A 27,241-nucleotide genomic window follows, 5' to 3' on the forward strand; every position below is an offset into this window, starting at 1 on the left:
CGGAACAGGGTTGAGGCATTACCGACTTAATCATAAACAAACATACAAACCAGGCCATAAAATTTCATTCAATTTAAAATTATATAAACATATGCATAACGTCCCTTATACGGGCCTACGAGGCCAAAAACATACATCGGGGATGATTTAGAACTAAACCGGGAACTTCCGGAACTTTTTTAACACTTAGAAAAATTTTCACATTTTTAGAGAGCCACACGCCCGTGTGGTTGGGCCCTGTGGATTTTACACGTCCGTGTGGCTTGGAACATGCCTGTGTCTTTTACCCATGGAGCTATCTGTTTATGACATCATTGCCAAATTAAGGGCACACGGTCGAGACACACGCCCGTGTGCTAGGTCGTGTGGTGAATTTAATTTTTGCGTTTAAGGTGTGGACTTCACACGGCTTGGGCACATGCCCATGTTCGAAGACTATGTCCTCTACACGGCTGAGACACACGGCAGTGTCTCTGCCCGTGTGGTTAATTCAGAGCTAAAATTTAAGATGCAAGGGACACATGGCTAGATTACATACCCATAAGGCAGACCGTGTGTCACACACGGTCTAGACACATGCTTGTGTGTCTACCCATGTGGACGAAAATAAGTCCTTTTAAGGCCACATTTCTCACCCTTTTTATGACCTACCTGCATTTAGTATTCAAGCACATAAATATACCCAGCCAAACAACCAATTCAACTAAAAACACAAGTTTTCATTAACCATTTTAACATAATACTTCTTAACCTAAGTTTACCAAAAATAACTTCATTCATTACCCTACAAAATCCAACTTAAAAATATGGATATTCAAGCATACATATATTAATGTTTCAAAGCCGCATCTTTCAACTTTGTCCTATACATGCCATATAAATCAAAAGTTGTATTTAAAATCTACCAGTGGAATTCTGGATAGTGCTTCCAGATGTGTTGATCCGATCCACCAATATCACGTAAGTCTACAGAAGCAATTAACACACAAAGTAAGCTTATGAAAGTTTAGTAAATTCATAGGCTCTTAATAACAACCTTACCAAAAATTCATAAACAATTCAATAAATAATATTATATAATCAATTCCTGCCAAATACAGTCTCAGATGAGTCCATACAATTAAGCTCAATATCAAATATCCTATCATATTCCAGCACTTAACTTCAACTATCACCTACCAATACTTGTCAAATTAAGGGACGTCTTACGGATTTGAGTATGTTGTTTGCTCGGTGCCACAATTCACAACTCAGTATGGAAAATATCATACCTACGTTTCACAACTCAGTATGAAAAATGTCATACCTACATTTCACCACTCGGTATGGAAAATGTCATACCTACGTTTCACATCTCAGTATGGTTTTCTTTATTGATATACCATACCTACATTTCACACTTTGCCATGGATCAACCATGGTCTTATCCATCAACTCATCACTTGTCACAACACAAACATACTCAATCCTACATCTTTCTCAATTTGACTTTTAACTCAATTCTTTTCACATTATTTTTCCAATATTAATAATTCATTAACAAATATATAAAATAACACATTATATCATTCTCAAATTAAAAAAAAATTATATAAGTTCAACCATATGAACTTATCTGGGCCAATTTGTAAAAGTTGTATTATTTCAGGGACTAATCGATAACTTTTTCTTTTCCTCGTTTATCTTCAAATTCTTGATCTAAAATATAAAATTATTTACTCATTAGCATCTATTTCAATTCAAATTCAATTCATGTTTTATGCCCTTCAATTTTTGAAATTACACATTTACCCCAAACTTTATAGTTTTTACAATTTGATCCCTACTATTTTAACCCCTCAATTGAGCTGATTTTTCTCAATTAACACTTTATTCTATCACTTTAAACTACTTCACAACCTTTTGAAATCATAATTTCAGCATCAAACCCTAATTTCAACATTCTTCACAATTAGGTCCTAAACATCAATTTCTATTGAATTTACTTAATAAAATCATCTCACAACCAAATTAAAGCTTCAATTTCATGCTAATTCATCATAAAATTTCAGCACTCATCCACGGAAACTTCCAAAATCATCCATAGAATCAAAAACTAATGAATTAGATAGTAGGACCTAGTTGTAAAAGTCACAAAATATGAAATATTACAAAGGAAAAGCAATAATTCAACTTCATGATGAAAAATATGAAAAACCAACTTTTATAGCTCTCTAGTGGCAGTTTTTGGCTGGAGAAAGATGAAGAATATCTAGATTTCTTTTTAGTCCATATTTTATTTAGTTAATTTTGCAAAATTTTCAATTTTGCCCTTGTTTCACATTGTTTTGTTCCTGATTTCCTTGTCCATGCCGTCCAGCCACTCTACATTTAGGCTTATTTTCCTATTAAATCCCCCCTATTTAGTCACTTGAGCTATTTAATCACTATTGAGCAAATTTTGCACCTTTTATAATTTAGCCCTTTTCAATTAATTAGTGATCAAAACGTTAAAATTTTCTAATGAGATTTTAATACCATATTACTAACACTCCATAAATATTTATAAAAATATTTTTGACTCGATTTTACGAAATCTAAGTCTCGGTACCCCGTTTTCGACTCAATTTATTTAATAATTTCTCCGTAAATTTTAATTTCACCTGTTTAAAAAAATCTATATATTTCTAATATCTCACTCACTTCTAAATATTATTTTTATTTAATTTTATAATTTTATTCGTCGAATTTAGTGATCTCGAATCACTGTTCCAACACCACTGAAATTTTAAGTTGTTAAAAGATCCCAAAACAGGCCTCAATTTAGTTTAATACCAAAACAAAATAGGATAAAATGTATCACACTTAAAGATGAATTGTGGACAATTAACCATAATGTGGGTTGCTAACCTTGACTACATTTTTCAAACCAATGAACACCAGGAACCCTAAGTAATTAAGGACCCAGCTTCATCTCCGAGATCAGTAAAATGAAGACACTTTCCAGTGTGGCCTTCCCATATTCGTGCAGTTCCATCGGAGCTTCCAGAATAAAGCTTGTCATGCCCTTAAGGAAGGGCAATCCCTTTAATGGCCTGTTTAGATGAAAGCATATAGAGATTAGCTAAGATATGCAACTTGCTTTGTTACGTAAAGATGTTTAAAAAAACCCCAAAATCAAATGACCAAAGAAAGAATAGCTTCTTGTGGCCCTCAAGCTTTGCCAACATGGCGAATCCATCCCCACGAGATCAATAATGCGAATACCAGCACTTACCACCTTTGTAAAAGTGTCCTGACATCCAGTACTTGCGGACCTTATTCTGTCGAGCCTGTAGAGTCGAAACGAGTGACTTTTCAGGGCAAAAGTCAGCACTCTTTTTAGTGGAATCAACAGTCAAAGCACGACAAAAAACATTGTTGTTGGAGTTGGACAATCTTCCTTTATTTCCAGGCAAATTTCTCACTTTACGTAAGGCATTAACATCTATTCTCTGTAGGAAGAAAATATGCGAAATCAAGCAATTATATATCCGAAGATCAAATGGGTTGATTTGAAGTATACCTAAACCCTCAACCCCTCCAAAAAAAAAAAAGAAACACCAATAGTTTTAAAAAGAATTCCCCTTCTCAACAAAGTAAACACAGAGAAAAAGAGAGTATGAGATGAGACAAAATAAAAAGCAGTAGGATCGACAACAGAAAATCAAATATAGCAGAGTAATGCAGATAACTCAAAATCTCCCTCAAGACTAAAGTAGAAATAAAAGTTGAGGGTTTCAAAAAATCCCTTGTTTAATTTGTCGGAAGAGAGGACCGACCTGGAACAAATGGGTGGCGAGGAGGCCTGTCTGGCGGAAGAGATGGTTGAAGAAAAAACAAAATAAGAGCAACGATTGCGAATAGCCGGCGAGATTAATCGGGAAGCTATAGAAACCTCAAAACTATAAGATTTGGTGCTTGCTTGGCAAGCAAGAGGGAGAGACGTTAGGGAAACGCGCTAGTTTTAGGTTTTGGCTAAATATCAATTTAGCTCTTTAACTATATAATAACTTATGCAATGTCCCACTTATTTATCTATTTTTCTAAAATCTATAATAAAATAATATTTTTTATTCTGTATCACTAGGGGCGAATCCAGAATAAATATTTAGGGGGCCGATAAAATTTTAATTTTTTATAATTTATATTTTTATAATTTGTAAAGGATTAAATCAAATTTTTATAATTTTAGAGGGATTAAAGTATAATTTTACATTTAGTAATTTAAAATTTTAAAAAAATTTAAAGACTAAAAGAATAAATTTACAGTTTAGGGGGGCCGGGGACCATGCCAGCCCCTGGCTTCACCCCTGTGTATCACTATAATCTCTATAAAAAGCAAGCTGATCAATATACCTCTTTTCATTATATTATTTATTAATTTTGCAGTTTTAAAAATATATTTTATTATTTATAAAGATTTGTCACACTTATATATAAATATTTTAAATTTATCATAGTTATAAAGAATTTTTCATAGAATATTTTAGTTATGCTAAAAGACATTTCTTTCTTTCTATGTTTTAAAAAAATACATTTACAACCAATAGAATATATATTATCTATGAATTATTATTTTCAATAAATTGATTAAGAAAATTGAAAATTGAAGTGCAAGGAATATTAATTTAGATATGCCAACAAGTTTTTATTATTATAAAATGCTTAATAATTAGAGATTATTTTATTATAATATTTGAATTATCAAAATTATTGATATATTTTAATTATGCTTATTAATTAGTTATTATTTTAAATTAAAATAAAATTTTAGTTAAACTCCTAAAATATATCAAATTTCTTATTTTAATGAAGATTCACTTTATAATAATAAAATATTTATAACAAAATTATTACCATAACTAATTCTTCATAAGAATTTATGGCTAAGGTGAGTTGTGATCAAAGGGACCCTGAATCTCAAATTTTGTAGTATTTAATGATGAAGGAGAATATTAAAATGTGGCGAAGGTAAAATATGAGAGTATGGATGATATAAGTGGCATTAATTTAAACATTTGTCCCCAACAAAACGCACTTAAGAAAGCATGCATGGATGGAGCCCATTAGAGGAAGAAAACGTACATCATGCAAGCCAACTGGAGTTGGGGACAATCAAATATATAATAATACCAAAGTATAGGTTTCCTAGTAAGGAATAATAATCATAATAATATATGCATGGTATACGATAATACAAAATTACTTAAATTTCAGTGCCTTATTGAATTTTTTAAACTATACATAATTTAATGAATGTGTTGTGCACGTAAATATATTTATGTATTTAATTATTTATTCAAAATGCATCATGTTTTGGAAAAAGATTTAGACAGTTGATTAAAAAGTAGGTTTATTTTAGTTTTAGATACGAAAGCTTAGCTTTAACATTCAAAACTTAATCTTATTCTTGTTTTTCATTTTAAATTTATAATATGGAAAACATTAAAAATTTTAGACTACAATTAAGAAGTTAACAAATTTCTTATAAAAATATTGTAAAATATTAAAAGATAAATATATTTTAAAAAAAGATATGTGTACGTATGTCAATGTTTTAAGATTACTTACGGAATAAAAAAAAGTATACTGTAAGTGTATCAAATACTAACCCTTATAATATATTACTTTATCATATTTTTGGACAAACTACAATCATTGGCCTTAAATTTTCGTCAAGATTTTGTTTCGGTCACCCAACCTTTTTTTACTTACATAATAGCTATTAACGTAATTGAATTGTTGTATTTTTTCCACTCATCGTTAAAATGATGACATGCCACATTAATTTAAAGGGCTAATAACCAATTTGGTCCCTAAATATATATAAAATATTATTTTGATATTTTCAATTATTTTCTTAATAATTATTATTCTAAAAAGTATTTAAAATCTTTAAAAATTAAAAATATAAATAATATAAATAATTGTTATAAAAATTAAATAAATTGTTTATTATTAATATTAAATAAAACAATTATATTAATATTACAAAAAAAACCTCCTGACTCCATCCCTCTCCCTCTTCATATGCTTCCCTCCCTCTCCATCTTCATTTGCATATTTGGTCCTAACAAGAAACAAGAAAAAGATGCCAAAACCTTCATCTGCTCTTTGAACTTCATTGTTAACTACACATCTCAGTTCAAGAATTCACCAAAGCAAAAAGTGGGACAATTTCATTTGTTCTCTTTTATAACAAATAGAACTTCAAATTACTGCAGTAGAGCCACAAACTATTGGTACTCCTCAAGATTTAGGAAGAGAAGATAGGCAACCAAACCAACCACAGTGATAAATCTAAGATAGCTTACTACACCAACTTTGCAGTAGGCCAATAATCCTTCTTTGTAAGAGTCCTAAATCCATTCCACTGGGAGGGAGAGGCGAGGGTGACATCAGAAGTAGGATCGTCGAACGGATAGCAGCATCGCATGACATTTTGTAGGTTCTCACCAATGGACCAAGGCTGGAAGAATGTCTATAAACATATGTCCCAAATGAAGATGGAGTGAGGGAGAGGGGGAGACGGTGGGGGAGAGCAGGGAATGGGAGGAGGGTTTTATTTTATTTAATATTAATACAAATATTAGTATTAAATTTTATAATACTTTATATTTTTAATTTTTTTAAAAATTAGAATAATTATTAAAAATATTTAAAATATCATAATAATATTTTATTTATATTTCAAGGATAAATTTGGTTAATAACTTTTAAATTAATGTATTGCATTATCATTTTAATAGGAGATAACGGATGAGTGGTAAAATGTAACAATTCGATAATGTTAATAGCTATTATGTAAGTAATAAAATTGAATAGTCAAAACATAATCTTAATCAAAGTTTAAGAAAAATGGGTATAATTTATTTTATATTTTTATATATTATGTAATTTATATTACATAAAATTAAATATATATATATATAACTAGTTATTTATTAAGCAAAATTTAAAATCTATTTTTCAAGTTATATAATATTAACATTACATACATAAAACCAACGGCTTTTTTATAAAAGTAACCCTAAAAAATAAATTAATTATCAAAATAATCCACCTTTTTAATTATGTAAAAAAATAACCCATTTTCTACAGTAAAAAGTGGTGGAGCCATATGATATGGCGCCACCACTTTGCCACGTCAGCCAGGGGTATTAAAAAATTATTTTTTGGTGGAGCCATGTTGAATGGCGCCACCAGTATAAAATACTAGGGAAATACTAAAAAATCTGGAAAAACGGGAGACTTAAAAAAAATTTTCCATTTTTGGGTGGAGCCATTCTAAATGGCGCCACCACTTTTCTGATTTGTCGTGTTCTTATATTTTTTATTACTTTTTTACTTTTTAAATTTTTACTTTTTTCTTATATTTTGTCACTTTCTTAAAATTTTTCTTTTTAAGTTTTATATTATTTTCTTAATTTATTTTACTTATTTAAGTTATATTATTAATTTTAAAAATTTGTAATATATATTTAAAATGTTTTATAATATTTTTTAAATTTTTAATTATTATTTTTAAAATATTTTTAACTTTATATATATATTTGTGAAAGTAATTATTTATAAATTTTAAAATGTATTTTCAAATTAATTTTTAAAATTTTAAAAAATAATTATTTTTATTTTTTAGTTTTTGAAGTCTAATTTTTTATTATTTTATTATTTTATCTATTTTATTTATTTTTATTATACATTTCAAATTAAATTTTAGATTAGTTTTCATAGATTTTGTCTTTTTTTTTAAGTTTTATACTATTTTCTTATTATATTTTGTTTATTAGTTTTATAATATTTGAAATGTATGTTTAATATATTATTAATTTTACATAGAATTTTTAAATTAAGATTTTATAATTTTTTGTTATTTTATTTTAGTTTATATAATTTATTTATTTCTTATTATTAATTTTAAAAGTTTGTAATGTATATTTGAAATGTTCTATAATATATATTTGTTAAAATTTGAAATATCAGTTTTAGATTTTTTAAATTTTAAATGTATATTTCTCAAATTAATTTTGAAAATTATAAATATTATTTTTTAAATATTAACCATATTTTTAATAATATAAAATATTAAAATAATTTAAAGATATGATCTTTCAAATTTATTATTTGTTTTTTTAATAATATAAAACATTTAAACATTTAAATTTTTAAATAAAATTTGTATAAAAATTTAAAAATGTTAAATATTTTAAAATAAATAAAAATTATAAATTTCAAAATTCTATGTAAAATTTAAAAATATTTAAAATCATTTAAAATATTAAAAATATTAAAAATATTTTAAATCATTCTAAATCATTTTAAATGTTTTATAATATTAAAATATATTTAATATTTAAAAATAATTTGAAAATATAATTTTAATATTTATAAAAAATATATTATAAAACATTTTAAAAAATACATTTCAAGTTTTTCAAATAAATAAAATAAATAAAGACTTAAAAAAGAAAAAAAATTCAAAACTTTAAAAAAAAATGCTGAAACAAATAAGTTGGCTGTCAAACTTGAAAACTGGTGGCGCCAAATTATTTGGTTCCACCAGGAAATGGCAAAATTTCTACAGGGCCCCCTATACTCTAAAAAATCACAGTATTTTGGTGAAGCCATTCTTTATGGCTCCACCTCTTGGTTCTCTTCTATATATAGAGTGGTGTAGTTGTTGTGTTAAGTGGAAAAGTTCAAAAAATTTGTTAAAAATGAATAATGAGGTGTTTTTGGTGTATGTTGTTTTTTATGGTGAAATTGTAGAAGGTGATATTGGTACATGTGTATTTCAGGTAGGCAAAGAGTAGGTTTGCGATTCAAAAAAAATATGAAGCTAGCAGAAATGAAAAGGAAGATCAGTGCGAAAATAGCTATCCGTTGTGGAAAGGCGATGTCCAAATTATTTTACAAGTTTCCAATCTCTACAGATCCGTTCAAATTTTGTGCGATGCAACTGTTAGATGATGATGACTTGGGCACTATGATGGAAATATGGTGGTCCACTAGGAGTGTGAACCCCCAACCAGTTGAATTATTTGCTGAGTTAGCAGACTTAGAGCCTGTTGAGAATGTTAGCCCAATAAGTCAACATCGCGAATTTGATTTTGATCTTAATGTTGGATGGACAAGCCAATTAGAATGCGGTGGAACGTTGCAGGTACCCAAAATTCCTAATTATGGTTGGAGTTCGTACAACAACTCAACCCTCGGTCCCCGTCTACAAATACATCCGGAGGTGATAATAAGCACTGAGACAAATGTCAGAGAAATGACCAATAATGGTGAAGATTCTGATCAAGACGTTGAAGATTTTAGTGACCCCGATATTGATGAGGTTCCGGACGATATCAATGATGAAGGCCTGGAGGAGGTTGAAGATGTTCACGGCCCTTCATTCTATAACCCGAGTCATGGTATTATTTTACGAAATGAACCTGGGGGCAACATATTGAACGTAGATTCAGATGCAGCGCATGCATCCGAGTTCCCTGTGTACATTGATAGAGTACCTGCTCATAGATTGGCGTCAAATTCACAGTTCGACGAGTTGTTCATTGGGAAACAGTTCGAGAACAAGGCGGATTGTGTGTTTGCCATCAAACAATACAGCATGAAGTTGTCGATTGATTACAAGGTTGCCAAATCTACACCGACATTATACGTTGGGGAGTGTTAGAGAGCCGACGATAGGTGTGGTTGGCGAATTCGTGCTGCATTTATGCAGAGGACTTAACAGTGGCAAATACGAAAATTAGAAGGGTGTCATACATGTACTATCGCACGCATGTCTCAAGACTACTGAAAATTGGATGCCAAAAGTATTTGACACTGCATCATGCCACTGGTGAAAGATAGCCCAATCATTCCTGTGTCGACATTGATTGCAGACATGCAAGCTCGATTTCAGTACAGAGTGTCATACAGGAAAACGTAGTGGGCGAAACAAATGGCCTTGCAACAATTGTACGGCGACTGAGATGAGTCATACAATGAACTTCAGAGTTAGATTTTAGCAATGGTAGAGTATGTCCCAGGAACTGTCGTGGACTTGCAAACGTTGCCTTATAGTGGCCTTAATGGAGAATTAGAAATGGGAAAAAGAGTGTTTCGTCGACTGTTTTGGACTTTCGATCCATGTGTTAGGGCCTTCTCCCACTGCAAACCGGTAGTGCAAGTTGATGGAACATGGCTTTATGGAAAATACACGCAGATACTTCTGATCCACAAGACGGTAATGGAAATGTACTACCAATCGCTTTTGCCATCGTAGAGTCGGATAACTCTGAATCATGGGCATATTTCATTCGAAACTTATGGAGACATGTTGTCAGACAAGATAACATTTGCATTATATCTGACAGATCAAAGGGTCTTGTTGCTGCAATTCGGCAATCGGAGGTTCCGTGGAGGTCTGTCTATTGTATTCGTCACATCGCTGCGAACTTCTACAATGAATATAAGAACAAAGACTGGCACAAACGAATTGTCAACATGGGTAAAAATATCGTACTTAAATTCGGATTTGTAATTATTTCTAGTCCATTTCCTAATTTTAACGCATTTTATCGGAATATATACATAGAATACGAGCTAGAACCACACCGATTTAGACATAAGTGGGCGAGGTTAGAGACTGATATGGCGGGCTGCAAACCTTCTCTTACACAGTGGTTGAGTAACATGGAGCCGTGGCAATGGGCTCCATGTTTTGACGAGGGGTACCGTTATGGCCATATGACAATTAACCTTGTTGAGGCCGTGAACTCCGTCTTAAGGCGTACGCGTCACTTGCCAATTTCAGCTATTTTTTCAGCCATATTTTACAGGTTAGCAATCTTAATGCCAAAAATGGGGTTGAAAAAAGCAAAACAGTTAGAGGCAGGACACGTGTACGTCGAAAAAATCAGAGATGCCATGAAAGATAACACTCAAAGGTCTAGGTTGATGAATGTAGAACTATATTCTCGAAATTTGGAAACTTTTTGAGTGACAGAGTATATCAGTCGTCGGTCAGGGATCCCACCACGGTCCTATAGAGTTGATCTCCGAAACAAGCGGTGTGAGTGCGGGATGTTCCAAGCACTACGATACCCGTGTGCGCATGTGGTTGCAGCTTGTGCTACCTATAGTTTGAATGTCGAACAATATATCGATGATGTATACATACTTGAACGTACGTTGCGTATTTGGGGTAACGAGTTCCCTATATTAAGGGATATATCGACATGGGAAGTGCAATCGCCTGCATTCGAGATGTTACCTGATCGGTCACTACGTAGGAGAGTCAAAGGTAGACTGACAATAACGTGGATTCGAAACGACATGGATGTAAGAGAACAAGTCGATCCAAAGCGTTGCACCATATGTAGAACAGTTGGCCACAATCGGAGCAAATGTCCCTATGGAAACGTCTACACTAGCCAATCTTCACGGTCTGAAAGAAATTAAATGTTGTAACTGAGGTCTATCTATATTATGATCTTTTAGAAATAAAGTTTGTATTATTTAGTGTTAAAATTATATTTAAAATTAATAGTTGCAACTTTTAATACTTTAAAATTTTTTATAATAAATTAAATAAAAAAAAACGAATATATAAGTTGTGAAACCTTAAACCAATACAACAAACATCACATAATACTTGAAATTTACATAACTTAAAATTGGAAAGAACCAGGAGTGGTATCATCTTTCGGGGTATAACGGTTTACGGGCCTTCGTTGACGGGGTGGACGTTGAGGTGTATTGTACACATCTGAAGGATTGGCAACTGGGTCGATCGTGGCTCGAGGCGGGTGGAGTACATGTTATTACCAAACATATCAAGCGATGTCGATGGTTGCTCTAGGTCAAATGGACTCGAACTGCCTATATCCGGGTTATATGAACTCGAACCACCCATGTCCGAGTGATATGAACTCGAACCACCCATGTCCGGGTGATATGAACTCGAACCACCTATGTCTGGGTTATATGAACTACTCTGGGACTCATCACAAAAAATGTAAACCCATTGCTCCGATGTGTTTAAAACTTGGTCCTCCGAGTCGGGCTCCGCCATATGTTGATCCTCTACCTCTACCGTAGGTTGATTTCCACGTCTGTAGCTGTGACCTGGTACTATCATAAGTTGTCCACCATATAAATAAACTCGCCATCGATTCATGTAGCACTGCATATATTCAGTTGAGGGACTAAAGTCAAACATGCAGGAGTGCATCTCAGGCCGCCTGTCGTACCGGGTATTCCATAGTGCTACATAACATTGATGTTCCACGCTCCAATCTAATGTATGTCTTCCCTGCATGGTCTTACTGTGGACATCAACAAACTGTTGTGGCTCGACCGGCATAAATTGTTTACACCCAAATTGTCGCATAACTCGATCACCGTTGTACCACTCAATGGTTGAGAAGTTGAGCACCGACGTGTTAATGCACCACATACGAGCTTCAGCGTGAACCCTCTGAGAAATAAGGGTTGCAATTTTTACTGCAAAATACGACATCCATAAGAACTGCACAATATAACATAATGAGTCAATTCACATCACATACTGTAAGTGGATAAGTTAAATAAACGTTACTTAAACTATATTAATATATATTACTTTCTCTCCGTCGTACGCCTCTATCATTTGACAGTAAATGATTAATGTCTGGCTCGCACCAATTCCCGGAGACGTCGCCCATCTGAAATCGAAACAAACACGTTGGCAGTTAAACTTTGAAAAATATTATCCACACTTATGAGTCGTTAAATGTTAAGTATAATTTTGTTTTTACCTATTTATAAGTGGCCACGAATATGGTTAGTGCCTAATAGCCGCTAGAAACGGCATCCTGTATAGAGTCCAACACTGCAGTAGACCCAGACAACCAGCCATATTACTAACCCCATGTTTTGTTGCACGACAGAGCTCATAGTATAATGCAGCCAACACTACAGATCCCCAGCTGTAACTACCGGCACGAGAAAAATCCTCCAATAGAGGCAAGTACTTTAAGTGAACTCTATTAGACGTGTTGTTCGGCAGAAGGACCCCCCAATCAACTGCATAATATAGGCTCGAGCAGCATACATCACCTCCTGCTCAGTGGCAGTGCTCAATAACTGCTTAAAATTTGCTCTCAACCATGCTAATGTCAAGCATGTGAAATTCTGTTCCCCATCACGAGGGGACCGTCCAAGCAGTCTGTGGCATACTACAGAAGGTTCCAACACTTTGCTTCGACCCGTGACCACAGCACCGTCAACTCGTAACCCGAGTTGCATAGCGACGCCTTCTAATGTGATAGTGCACTCCCCGCACGGCATAATGAAGGTGTGGGTCTCCGTACACCACCGCTCAACCAAGGTAGATAGTAAGTTTGGCCTCAAGTCAAACCTCCGGATCAATGCGACGTCCCCAAATCCGGCCAACCGTAAGTATGGCATGATCCGCTCGTCCGGATCGTACTTGGGAAAATGACACCGCAACCTCAAAACCCGATAACCATCCTGTATGGTAAATTTTTTATAAAAATATGATAAATCAATTATCTATATAATTTAAACATAAAAAAATATATTCAAGAGTAAAATTGAAAGGTTGAGAAAACAAAAACATCACACTTATATTATACCAACGTAACCATTCTAAGTATTTTTTTATTTAAGTTAAATTAAATAAGTAATAATATATTAATAATAGAATGAAAATTTGTCATAAAATATTAATAATAACACGTAGAAATCAAATGTGATTATTATATCCTAACCATAGTTAAGCATTAAATTAATTAAAATAAATATATTAATAATAAAAGAATGGGAGAAATTACAGAATATTAACTGGGATTAGTAAAATTACAAGAAAAGAGAAATTCATTGAGCAGCAACTCAAACTCCACCAGTGTAAAAAATAAGTCCAAACCAGAAAGCAACCCAAGAGAAGATGATTGGTTCAAGCAAGTTCAATTTGACACCAATGGCTACAATACATATATATTTCTAATTTTAAAATTTTATGATATCTTATTCAAATTTTAAGTGGGTAATAGCGAAAATTGTTTTTCAAGGAATACTAATATTTTTTATATGATAAAATTTAAAAACATAAAGTATTTTTAAACAAATACTTATGTTTTCTAGTTATTTATAAATTAACTAGTAAATAATCAAATATATTCACTTTTATTATTATTGTTTTAATAATATATATATTAAAATTAAAAAATTCATAAATCGAGTTCATCAAGTAATAGTTTTGCGTGTTAATCCCTACACACCGTCTAATAAATTAAGTATGAAATTAGTAAAAATAAAGTAAAGTTTTAAGTAAGTCGATTTTAAGGGTAGTTATTTAAACAAAATGAAAATATCCTAATTTATTTTTATAATATATCTATTCTATTATAATTTGTGTGATTAAATTAGATGTTTGGAGGTGAGTGCTACTAACTTTTTTAAAGTATACAAATACAATTACAAATAATGTATATCTAAATCAATTATAACAAAAATAAAGTATTACAAAGTATAATCAAATTAATAATCTAAAATGTTCAATGAAGCTAAATAACAACTAATTAGAGATAAGTATTTTAAAGCGGTCAAAACATGTTCAACAGAGTAGCGATTAGCAAAAAAAAATTGGGAAACTAAACCGAATTTTTTTTAATTTATAATAAATTTTACTGTTTCATCGATCATCAATGAAGTGTGATTCGTATTTGCTCCAGAAGACATCTTAAAATCTGTATAATATAAAAAAAAACATACAATACAATTATTTATTATATTACATTAACTTTAAAATATAAAAACAAAAAAATAAAATTTTAACAAACGTACCTTTTTTTTTTCCCTCACTCAACTTCTTCATCTATACAAAGGGGGACCAAACCCCACCCATATATATAACAATTTTTTAAAAAAAAAAACAATAAAAAGAGTCAAAATAATAAAAAATATATTTAATATATATTTTTTAAATTTATATTATATTTAAATTTATTAATCATCACTGACATGATGTGACAAGTTATAATAAATATATATATTTTAATTTAAACTTTAAAATTTAAATACATATATCTAATGTTAAAAAAAGAATTTAAAATAATATTTAAAATTGTAAAAATATATTATAAAAATTTTAAATATACATTAAAAATTTAAAATTAATAATAAAATAAATAAACAAAATAAAATAAGAAAAAACCTAAAATTTCAAAAAAGTAAAAAAGGAAAAAGACAAAATTTTAAAAAATATTTAAAATATTATGATTTCTTATATTATTAAAAATTATAATTTTTAAATGTATTTAAAATTGTATTTAAAATTTAAAAAATAATCTCAAAATACATATCTAAAATTTACAAATATATATATATTAATAAAATATTTCAATTTTTTAAAATTAATAATAATAATTAAACATAAAAGAAAAAACAAAACAATAGAAAGAGTCAAAAAAGGAAAAATATATTTAATATTTATAAAATAATATTTAATATATTTTTTAAAATTATATTTTTATTTAAATTTATTAATAGTCACATCACTAACATGATGTGACTAGTTATAATAAATATATATATATATATATATTAATTTAAACTTTAAAATTTAAATATATATACCTAATGATAAAAAAGAATTTAAAAATAATATTTAAAATTGTATGTAAAATTAATAAAATATTAAACATATATATTAAATATTATAAAACTAATAATTTCAAAACTAATTTGAAAAATACATTTTAAAATTTCTAAAAATTAATTTCACAAATATATATATAAAGTTAAAAATATTTTTAAAAAATAATTAAAATTTTAAAAAATATTATAAAACATTTTAAATATATATTACAAATTTTTTAAAATTAATAATATAAATTAAATAAGCAAAATAAATTAAGAAAATAATATAAAACTTAAAAAAGAAAAAAAAATCTGAGAAAGAGACAAAATATAAGAAAAAAAGTAAAAAATTAAAAAAAGAAAAAAAAGAAAAAAAAATATAAGAACCTGACAAATCAGAAAAGTGGTGGCGCCATTTAGAATGGCTCCACCCAAAAATAGAATTTTTTTTTAAGTCTCCCATTTTTTCAGATTTTTTAGTATTTCTCCAGTATTTTATACTGATGGCGCCATTCAACATGGCTTCACTAAAAAATAATTTTTTAATACCCTGGCTAACGTGGCAAAGTGGTGGCGCCATATCATATGGCTCCACTACTTTGTACTATAGAAAATGGGTTATTTTTTACATAATTAAAAGAGTGTATTATTTTGATAATTAATTTATTTTTAAGGTTACTTTTATAAAAAAGCCTAAAACCAACCCAAGGTTGAATATCGAAGGAAATAAGAAAAGTTTCGTAAATAGACCAACCTTTGGCCTGTGCCAATGAAAAATATATTATATATAGAGAATTAATTAAAATTTTAAAAAATAACAACTATTAAGAACATATATAATCTATGAAGTCGTGTATGTTAAGAAGAAGAATTTACCTCAAATAATAGTTTTGGATCCACTATATTTAGACGAAAATTTTCAAGCACTAATTAATGATCATAAGAAAATATTACATTTTCGTTGTTTTCATCAGCTTAATGAAATTATCTAGCAGATGCAAAGTCAAGTCCATACAATCCCCATACCAATGCTCCCGATGACAGTGCCACCGGCAACGGACCAAGCATCCACAACAACATAGGAAATGAGACGCATAGCACCCGGTTTCCGACCAGAGCCAACCCGAACCCTCGTTCGAATATGGTTTGCGTGTAGCAAGGATCGGACGAGAACTGATCATCATCTTCATCGAGGGAAGAAGCATTTATCAAGAAATTAGCATCGATTAGAAACCCGATGGCCACGGAGCAGCAAAAGAAGCTAACCAATAGGAACAGTGATGTTGAACCGTACTTTAGAGAATACACCCATTTGGAATGTGACCCGAAGATTTCAGCTTTCAAAAGATGGCTGGCATTGTATGTATTGTTGGTCAAAGCTGCCAATGCTAAGTTAACTAGAATGGCTATTGTAGCTGTGAGTATGGTGGCCATTAGAGTGTTTCTCAAACTTTGGACTGCCAACATACCCTTCTTATTATCACCCTGCAATACACATTATTTCATTCATATAGAATCACAGGTGAAGTGTTAAACCACCTCTTCCGGGTTAATTTCTTAGACAAATCCCTGCTTACTCTTACTCCTTATAAAAAAGAAGGCATAATGATAAGTTTAGCCCTCAAAGTTTACATATTTTATCAGTTTGGTCATTATTCTTCCTTTTTTTTGGTTAAATTTAGTCATTAACATTTCAAAAGAAGTCAAATTACTTTTTTTTAATGAAATACTAACTAAAAATATTAAATTTTTTAACGATGTTGGTGTAGCTACCCGCGTGGCAATCCACTTGTATTTCATATTGGTATAATATTATTTGTTGTATATGTTAGGTCAACAAATGATTTAAAATTATAAATACATTCAAAATAAATAAAAAATTGAATATATATTTATGAAGTCCATAAAAATTCAAAAAAGAATTAACATGAAATATACATAGATTGTCATGTAGGTCGCCATGTTTAAAAATTTAACATTGTATTTAATATTTTTGTTAAAAGAACAATTTGAATCTTTTTAAAAGGTTGATGATCGAATTTTACTTTTTTAAAAAGTTAAATGGTCAAATTGATAAAAAAAATATAAATATTAATGACTAAATTTATTATTATGCTAAAATAAAAACAGTGGCATGCAACAGTAAAAACATAGAGATGGCCATGATGAGGTGCTTGCTTACCTGTTTGATTTCTTGAAACCAAGTGTTTCTGCGTAACTTTTCGAGTCCAATTTGGGTGGAAGAGGGTTTTTTCTTGAAGCATTTCCAAAGGTAGACATGGTAACCCAATGTGAGGAAGAGACTAAAGGGGATCAACAGTGTATCCAAACAGAGGATGAATCCCATTCTTGGAATACGCTATAGGGAAATTGCTGTAGTTTTTGCAGCGGAAGGAAAGAGTATTTATGGTGAGAGGTAGATAGTGACTTCCACGAATGGACATAGTGGAGGCATTTAGGTGGCAAAGGTAATCAAATTCTATGCATACATATAAATATATGTCGTGGAGTACATGTCAATGTACATGCATAAGAAAGGATGGCTTTTCTAAGGGGATAGGTTTTTAGTGGCAAGTCCACTAATAGCAACCTAAAGAAAATTACCTACAATCACAACTTTTCGTTTTTTCTCCGACCAAGTAATATTTTATTTATAATAAAAGAGAATAGGACTCCACTTAGGGGCAGTGCCCCAGTGGCTTTGCTTGCTCTCTTTCGTTATATTTCCTCTAACTTAATATTTATTTCAAAATTTTATAATTAAATTTGAATTATTTTATTACAAAACTTCTGACTTTCATACTTTATTTTATCTCCGTCACTCATACCACTACCTAATTGCATCTTCAATAATATATTTTCTTAATTAAGTAAAATCCGGATATTATAAGATTATTTTGATAATAAGATTATAAGGATGTGAGATTATTTATCATACTATTAGGTATTGAAAATGTTTATGACCCAAGTCATCCATTTGACACGGTCAGCCTAACCCACTTTAATCGAGATTTGGCTTACATTTTTCAACTTAGGTCCGATCCATTTTAACTATTTAAAATAATTTTATATCAATATTTATATGTATTATAGTTAAATTTAAATAAAAACAAAATTTTATATTTTAAACATGACCATTTTTATGGGCTATGCCAAACTAGACTCAAGTTCAAGCCTATATTTTTTGGGGGGCAAATTTAGCTTCGGTCTAGCTTATGAGCGCTTCTATCATGTATGTTGCATTACTTTGTTTGATTTTATTTTATTGGAATGTAATATTTTACCAATTAATTTATAGGATGTAAAATTGCATAAAGACATATTTTACGAAATTGTTCTTATTATTAATTCATATCCTAAACCCTAAACCCTAACACCTCAAACTCGGCCTAAACTTTATGGATGAATCCGGAGATGTCACAAAAAATGGGTTTTGAAAACGGAGTCGTTGTATTAAATCATCTTTATTAACTCATATTCTTTTATAACCATTGCCGAAAACATTAATTTATTGGTTTATTTGCCAAAAACATATTTTACAGCGGAAGTCTAATATAACCATTATATTTTGGAAATCCAATTCGTATTTTTAGAAAGACCTTTTTGTTTGAATAAAATCATCGTTTGCTTAAATGTTTTGTTAAATTGTAACACCCCAAACATGGCCCGGACACTATGGCTGAATCTAGCGATGTCGCATTGAAGTGTTTTTCGCAAAGTATAATATCATTGAAAACTCATTCTATATATTTAGCCTCTTTGTGATCTCAACGAAGATTTTAGAATGTCTCGTTCTCATTCAAAACTTAAGTTGTTTGGCATAAGTTAATCATATTAAATTGATATTAATTTTAAAATATTATTTCTTGTGGAAGCTTTCAAAACATGTTGCATAAACGTGGTGATTTGAAAAACATTTATCTTTTCGAAAACTCGTTTCCTACTACTAACAGATATAAATCCAAAAAAGTAAAACCCCAAATTAAAGCAAAAAAAATTAAAAAGGCCTTATTACATTAAAAATACCCAAAATAAAACTACTTATAATTTAAAAACCCAATGAGAAAGTCCATGCGGTTGTGTGGCCACCTTCGGGTCCCTCGCAGCACCGACCCGCCTAAGCCTGGGGATTACCTGTACAGATAAACAGATGGGTGAGTTATGAAAACTCAGGGTATAATCCCATATCAAATAATCAATCAGTGAGCATATACAGTTTGGGCCTATGCCCAATTCAGTAACGGTTCAGTTTCAGTTAGGGGCTTAGCCCAATACAATATCAGTATCAGTGTGGGCCTGAGCCCATCTCAATGACAGTACAATATAGATATGCAATCAAAAGATCCTACCTAACCAACCTATACACTCCATCTCTGTCCAACCCTACACTCCATGTGGGGATAAAATCAACCCACCCATCCCTACACTCTAAGTAGTACCGGTTGCAGCACTAAACAGTATTTGCAGCAGAGCTGCCAGTACAGTACACTTCCTCCAATCAGAAAAAATCCCATCCCCATGCAACATATCATGCATCATGTCATAATATCTTACGTGTGATCAATATATATATATAAAATGGCATGCTCAAACATAATCATACATCCCATAGGGGCATTTCAGGCATTTTACCATGTAGGGGCATTTCAGTCATTTTATCAATTAGGGGTCTAAGTACACTTACCGACCCAATAGTAGGTCCACAGTTGCCTCGGACGACCCGTGCAACCTTAATAGTCAAACAGTGAAAATGGGTCAACGGCCTATATTCAGTCCATGTGGGCTCATACGCCCGTGTGGCCCACATAGCCCAGAAATGGCCTTGGCTGTGTGGATTACACAGCCTAACCCAATATTCCCCACACATCGTGTGGTTTACCAGAGTGGGGCCCACATGCTCGTGGGGCCCACATGGCTCAGTTCGGCCTAAAATGGCTCAAAATGACCTCGGCCCAAAATAGCCCAAAATGACCTCGGCCTATGAAATCGCTCATAGCCGGCCTCAACGATTATACACACATATTTAGGCATACGGACTACCACACGAGCGAACGCACGCCCGTGTAGAGTCAACAGCCACTTATTTAAGCTTTTGCCGATCTACAATTAAGGGCAGTATTTTTACACACCTAAACCAATGACAATTCCATGCCCAACATTAGTCATACTTAGAATCGACTATACAAAGACAATCACTAAACGAAAACATTAACGTTACTTACTTCCACTACTTCAACCGATATAACCTACAAATCTGCAAACAAACCACGTTCGATACGATACGATGCTGCCAAACAAAGTTAACACAACAGAGAGTCAGAACCCTAACGCAACATAACAATTGAAACCACACCCTCGCCTCCTACCGAAAACTTACCGAACCTACGGGAAATAGGAGTTGGGTGCAAGAGAAAGAACAGATTCGACAAAGAATCGAAGAGGAGAATTAAACTGAAACAATAAATAGAGGGGGTGTAACGACAAGAATAAAAAAAGAAAAGAAAAGCCAAAAGGGCAGAAGTGAAGTAGGGACTTACCTAGTAATATTCGGCCAACGCACGCCTGTTGGAGGAAAAGAGAAACAACAGAGAAGGGAAGATCGATAGAGAAGCAAGCAACAAGAAAAGAGAGATTACCCAAAAATTGAAAGACAAGAGAGGGGGAGAGAAGAAGTTTTCGATAAAAGCACAAAGGAGAAAAGAACCGAGAGGGAGACAAGAGTGAGGGTATTCGACCAAAACAATGAGAGAGGGGTGATGATGAAGTAATCTGTCAAGGCAAAGAAACTGATAGAGTGATTGTTAGAGGTGAGCCAACCGAAACAAGTGAAATCGAGGGCAATGCAAATTCGGAATAAACAACAAAAACAAGGAGCTACCCTAAAAGCAATATTCGGCCTCATAAAAAGAAAAGAACTAAAATAAAATGACAAAAACGAGAGTGATTTGCACAAAACCAAATTCTTTAAGTGCCCAAAGTCCCAATTCGGTACAACACTCCCACTCCTTCAAAATCCCTTATTTTCCTCCTCAAATCTCTCCTCAAATCACTCAAACCAATCACTCCTCCCTTAACTACTTAATTTGAAACCCACTCAAACACTTCAGTGTTTCGATCCAACCACAACACTTCCACGACACAGCAGCAAAATAAAACACTCCACTACACCCACTAGGACTCGAACCTTAGTCCTCAGGCATAGGTAACACGCCACTTATCCCCTAGACCAGCAGGCCCTTTCTGTCATGTTTTACCCACATTTATTTAAAAGCCTACTGACTAGAGACAAGGTTTACTCAAGTAAGAAAATTTTTTTTTGCACAAGCCAAGGCTTGAACCCAAGACTTCTCAGACACTTCTCAGGACACTTAACCACTAAAGCAGACAGACGTTTGTGTAACACAAGCATACAAAAATAAACATTAAAGATTTTTGGGGCGTTACATAAACCATGTAAATAAACAAGCAAACAAACCAAAACCAAAAGTATAAAAATAGTCTAGTCTAGAGAGTCTCAAAAATTACAAACTTTCAATCAACTCTAGAAAATATTAAGTAAAAACCATATAAATTACTAAGCATAACAATTTTCGATAGAGTGGTCACCGTTGAGTCTCCACCGCACCGGCCCACCTAAGTTTGTGGATTACCTGAATAGAACAAACAATAGATGTGAGTTTTAGTAAACTCAATATGTAACCTAACAGAATTAAGCATACAGATTATATAGAAATCTCATATATGTACAGTCAGATACAGATTCATACTCATGTCTATTTCAGATACAAATAACATATATAGCTATGCAGAATAGACATACAGAATCCTACATCTTCTACACACCAACTTCGACCATCCCATCACACCATGTGGGGTAAAAACACCCACCCAGCCTACACACTGTATCGTGCCATTATGACATATATCAGATAAAGTGCAGCCATGCTGCTAGAATATAAACGATGAACGCCATACAGAACACTTCCTCCACATAGATAAGTCCCGCCCCAAAACAGATACAGAATACAGATACAGATACAAATATAATATGCTCATTATTCTCGTGTATAAATATCAGATATATACATACATCAAATTAATCAGTCATGCATAACAATGTTAAATTCATATCAGAATATCAGACTAGTAGATCACATGGTTTTAGAGTTTGGTTAGTCCTTACTGACTCTACGATAGGCCCACGGTCGATCGGAATGACCCATGAGACCCTAGGGGAAATTTTAGAATTTTTTGCCTACATGTCCGTGTGGCCCACACGCCCAGATTAGCTTTGCTTGTTTGGACTACACTATCTAGCCCCTACCTACACGCCTGTGTGAGCCTACACGCCCAACTTGGCCTAGCCACCACACGGTCATTTCTTGCGCAAGACAATGCCTTTGTTGATCACACGACCGTGTCTCGTACACGGCCAGCCACACGCCTATCTGGCGTCGACACTAAGGTTTTTTTTGGGCTTTTGTCGAAGTTCTTTTTTTTGCATTACGGGTACACACCTGATATGATTTCGATAAGAAAACACTCCCGAGCTATACAGTACCTAAAATCAACATAAGAAACTCCTAAGATCAGTTTTAAACATCAAGTTTACCAAAACGATGAAACCAGAAATGGTTAAAATCAAGCACTCAACACTTACCCTACCACCCCGAGCGATTCCAACTAGGATTCTATGAGAGGAGAGTCTCGTTCTACTTGATTTTTGAATATCCAAGGGAAATAAATAATCAAAACAACGAGATCGCCGATAGATCGAAACAAAACAAAAAGAAAAATCAAATGAAAAGGAAAAATGACAGGTTTGAGGAAGACAAAGTGAAACTAACGTCAGTTTTTTCTAGGAAGAGAAAAAGTTTTTTGAAAAAGAAATGGATAAAAAATAAAAATATCCCAAATCTTTAATTTTACTCCCACTAGCCCACTAACTCATAACTCCCTTAGAATTTCAGCTCTATCGAAACTTTTAACAGATATTCGAGTAAAAATTGACACATTTGCTAAAACAGGGATTTGAACACAGAACCTCCAACACATTGACTCCCTTATCACTCGAACCAGCAGGCTTATTCTGATATGAATTCACAGGCAATTAAAAATAAGCCCACTGAACAAGGATAAGACTTGGATTCAAAAATAACAAAATTGAAAAATGTGAGACTTAAACCCAGGACCTCACACACATACACCCAGAACACTTAACCACTGAAGTAAATACATAGTTGTGTCAAATGTTTACAAAACAAAAATAACTTATTCAAGGTGTTACAACTCTACCCCCAAAAAGAAATTTCGACTTCGAAATTTACTTGATCAGAATAGATGAGGATACTGTTGACGCATCAAATCCTCAGGTTCCCACGTGGCTTCCTCAGTGCGATGATTCTGTCATAGAACCTTCACTAACGGTATGGACTTCCTTCTTAGAACCTTAATATCATAATCCAGAATCTGAACCAGCTCCTCTTCAAAAGTCAAATCCAGCCTAACCTTAATCTCCTTAACTGAGACAACGTGAGATGGGTTAGACCGATACTGCTTCAACATCGAGGCTCGAAACACATTGTGGATACTGTCTAACTCAGGAGGTAACTCCAACTGATAAGCAACAGGTCCCACATGTTTTAGAATCTGATACGGCCCAATAAACCTAGGGCTCAACTTGCCCTTACAACTGATTCTTAGAACTTTCTTACATAGGGAAACCTTAAGAAACATGAAGTCCTCCACAGAGTACTCAATATCATGCCTTTTCAGATCTGCATAAGATTTTTACCTATCAGAAGCCGCCTTCAGACTATCCCAAATCAGTCTAACCTTGTCTTCAATCTTAGAAACCAACTCAGGACCTAAAACCTGATGCTCACCCAACTCAGTCTAACACAGCGGAATACAATACTTATGACCATACAAAGCCTCATAAGGTGCCATCTGAATGCTAGCCTGAAAACTGTTATTGTAGGCGAACTCAGCTAATGGCAGATAATCCTCCCAACTACCTCGAAAATCTATCACGCAACTTCAAAGCATATCCTCTAGTATCTAAATCACCCTCTCAGATTGGCCATCGGTCTAAGGATGGAATGCACTACTGAAGTCTAATCTCAAACCTAGAGCCTCATAAAATTTCTTCTAAAACCGAAATGTAAAGCGAGGACCCTATTAAAAATTATTGAAATAGGAACCCCATGTAGTATTACAATCTTAGAAATATACAGCTTCGCTAATTGCTGTAGAGAAAAATTCATCCAAACCGGAATAAAATGAGCATATTTGGTCAGTTAATCCACGATGACCCAAACAGAATCCTTCTTAGTAGGTGTCAAGGGCAATCCACTAACGAAGCCTATCGTTACACGTTTCTATTTCCATAAAGGAATATTAATGGGTTAGAGTAAACTGGAAAGCAATTGATGCTCAGCCTTAACTTATTGACACGTCAGACAATGAGCAACGAAATCTGTAACCTCACGCTTCAAACTCGACCACTAGTACAACTCATGAAGATCACGATACATCTTATTACCACTGGGATACATAGCATAAGGGTTATTATGCGTTTCTCTCAAAATTGACTGCCTCAAATCGAAATCATTTGGCACACAAATCTAACCTCGAAAACAAAAAACACCATCATTATTCAACCCAAAATCCTAAGTATTGCCACTCTCAACCTGTCAAAACCGTAAACCTAGAGACTCATCCCTCAACTGTTAACTCGAATCTGATCAATCTAAGTCGGCTTAACTTGCAACTTAGCTAATAGACTCCCATCATCAAACAGACTAAGTCGAGTGAACATCGCTCTCAGATCAGTCATCGCTCTACGACTTAAAGTATCACCCACCACGTTGACCTTACCAGGATGATATTCTATCATGCAGTCATAATCTTTGAGCAGCTCAATCCATCGCTACTGTCTAAGATTTAACTTCTTTTGAGTCAGAAGGTATTTGAGGCTATTATGATCAATGTAAATAATACATCTCTCACCATGCAGATAGTGCCTCAAGATTTTTTAACGCAAAAACCACAGTAGCTAACTCGAGATCATATACTGGATAATTCCCTTCATGTGTCTTAACCGATGGGATGCAGAAGCTACAACTTTTCCTTCTTGCATCAATACACATCCCAAACCGACGTGCGACGTATCACTATACACCAAAAACTCTTTTCTAGATTCAGGCTGTATCAGAAGAGGAGCCTGAGTCAGAACAGACTTGAGCTTCTTAAAGCTCGATTATTGTGCATCAGTCCAAATAAAAGGAACACCCTTACGCAGAAGCTTAGTCAAAGGAGCTGAAATCAAAGAGAAACCCTCAACAAATTATGGATAATAACCCGCCAGACCTAGAAAACTACAAATTTTAGATCCAATCTTAGGTTGTTTCCAGTCAAGCACAGCATCAATCTTTCTAAGATCAACTCGAATCCCCTGAGCAGAAACACATGCCCTTGAAAAGTTACCTCTTGCAATCAGAACTCGTATATACTCAACTTAGCGTAGAGCTATTTTTTACGAAGAATCTGAAGCACTACTCTAAGATGTTCATCATGCTCATCCTCAATCTTAGAGTAAACCAGAATATCGTCAATTAAAACCACGACGAACTGATCCAGATATGACTAAAACACTCAGTTCATCAGATCCATGAATACAACCGGAGTATTCATTAGACTAAGAGGCATAACTAGGAACTCGTAATGTCCATAACGAGTCCTAAATGCAGTCTTATGAACATCAGCTTCCTTAACTCTAAGCTGATGGTACCCAGAATGAATATCAATCTTTGAAAACATAAAGGCTCATCGGAACTATTCAAACAAATCGTTGATCCTCAAAAGTGGATACTTGTTCTTCACAGTCAATTTATTCAGTTGTCGATAATCGATGCACACCATAACGGTGCATTATTTTTCTTCATAAACAGAACCGGTGCCCCCTATAGAGATACACTAGGATGGATGAAATTACAATCCAAAAGATCTTGAAGTTGAGCCTTAAGCTCTGCAAGCTCCTTTGGTGCTATTCGATAGGGAGCGATGGACACCGGAGTTGTACCTGGTAAAAGCTCAATGCTGAACTCAACTTCTCGATTCGGAGGTAAACCTGGTAGCTCTTTAGGAAAAACATCTGAAAAATCCCTCACTGTTCTGATATCCCTGACAGAATAGTCCCCAAAAATAGAAACATTGGCGAAAGCCAAATACGCCTTATTCTTTTTTCGAACTAATTTTTTAGCCATAAGAGCGGAGATCACATTGGATAGATAATCTCGAGGCTCACCGATCACAACTACCTCCTTATCATCCTCAGTCCTCATAACAACCCTCTTAGTCGCGCAATCTAAACTGACTCGGTGCTCAACCAACCAGCCCACACCTAGAATTAAGTCGAATTCCCCAAACGGAAGCTCCGTCAAATTTTTCAAAGAAACAACCCTTTGCACCACTAACGGAACATCCTTATAAAGATTATTAACCCGAACAGACTACCCCAACAAACTCAATACAAATATCTCACTAGAAGTGCTCTCGATAGAAATTCCTAAGTTTTCAGATA

At 33.0% G+C, this 27,241-nt stretch overlaps 1 protein-coding gene and 1 long non-coding RNA gene across 2 annotated transcripts; both read right to left on the reverse strand.

The window, feature by feature from the left end:
• Positions 1-705: 705 nt before the first annotated feature.
• On the reverse strand, positions 706-3,462 carry LOC128281621 (uncharacterized). Its single transcript, XR_008271871.1, has 3 exons — positions 3,257-3,462; positions 2,890-3,074; positions 706-966 (listed from the first exon to the last, which is right to left on the reverse strand). It is a non-coding gene; the product is annotated as an uncharacterized LOC128281621 (long non-coding RNA).
• Positions 3,463-16,528: 13,066 nt separating this feature from the next.
• Positions 16,529-18,029, reverse strand: LOC108488107 (uncharacterized). Its single transcript, XM_017792413.2, has 2 exons — positions 17,840-18,029; positions 16,529-17,142 (listed from the first exon to the last, which is right to left on the reverse strand). Exons 1-2 carry the CDS (start codon positions 18,002-18,004, stop codon positions 16,642-16,644), a joined length of 666 nt encoding a protein of 221 aa, XP_017647902.1. The 5' UTR covers positions 18,005-18,029; the 3' UTR covers positions 16,529-16,641.
• Between the last annotated feature and the right edge of the window lie 9,212 nt (positions 18,030-27,241).

The sequence above is a fragment of the Gossypium arboreum genome, chromosome 10 (assembly GCF_025698485.1).
Source record: "Gossypium arboreum isolate Shixiya-1 chromosome 10, ASM2569848v2, whole genome shotgun sequence".
Lineage (NCBI taxonomy): Eukaryota > Viridiplantae > Streptophyta > Magnoliopsida > Malvales > Malvaceae > Gossypium > Gossypium arboreum.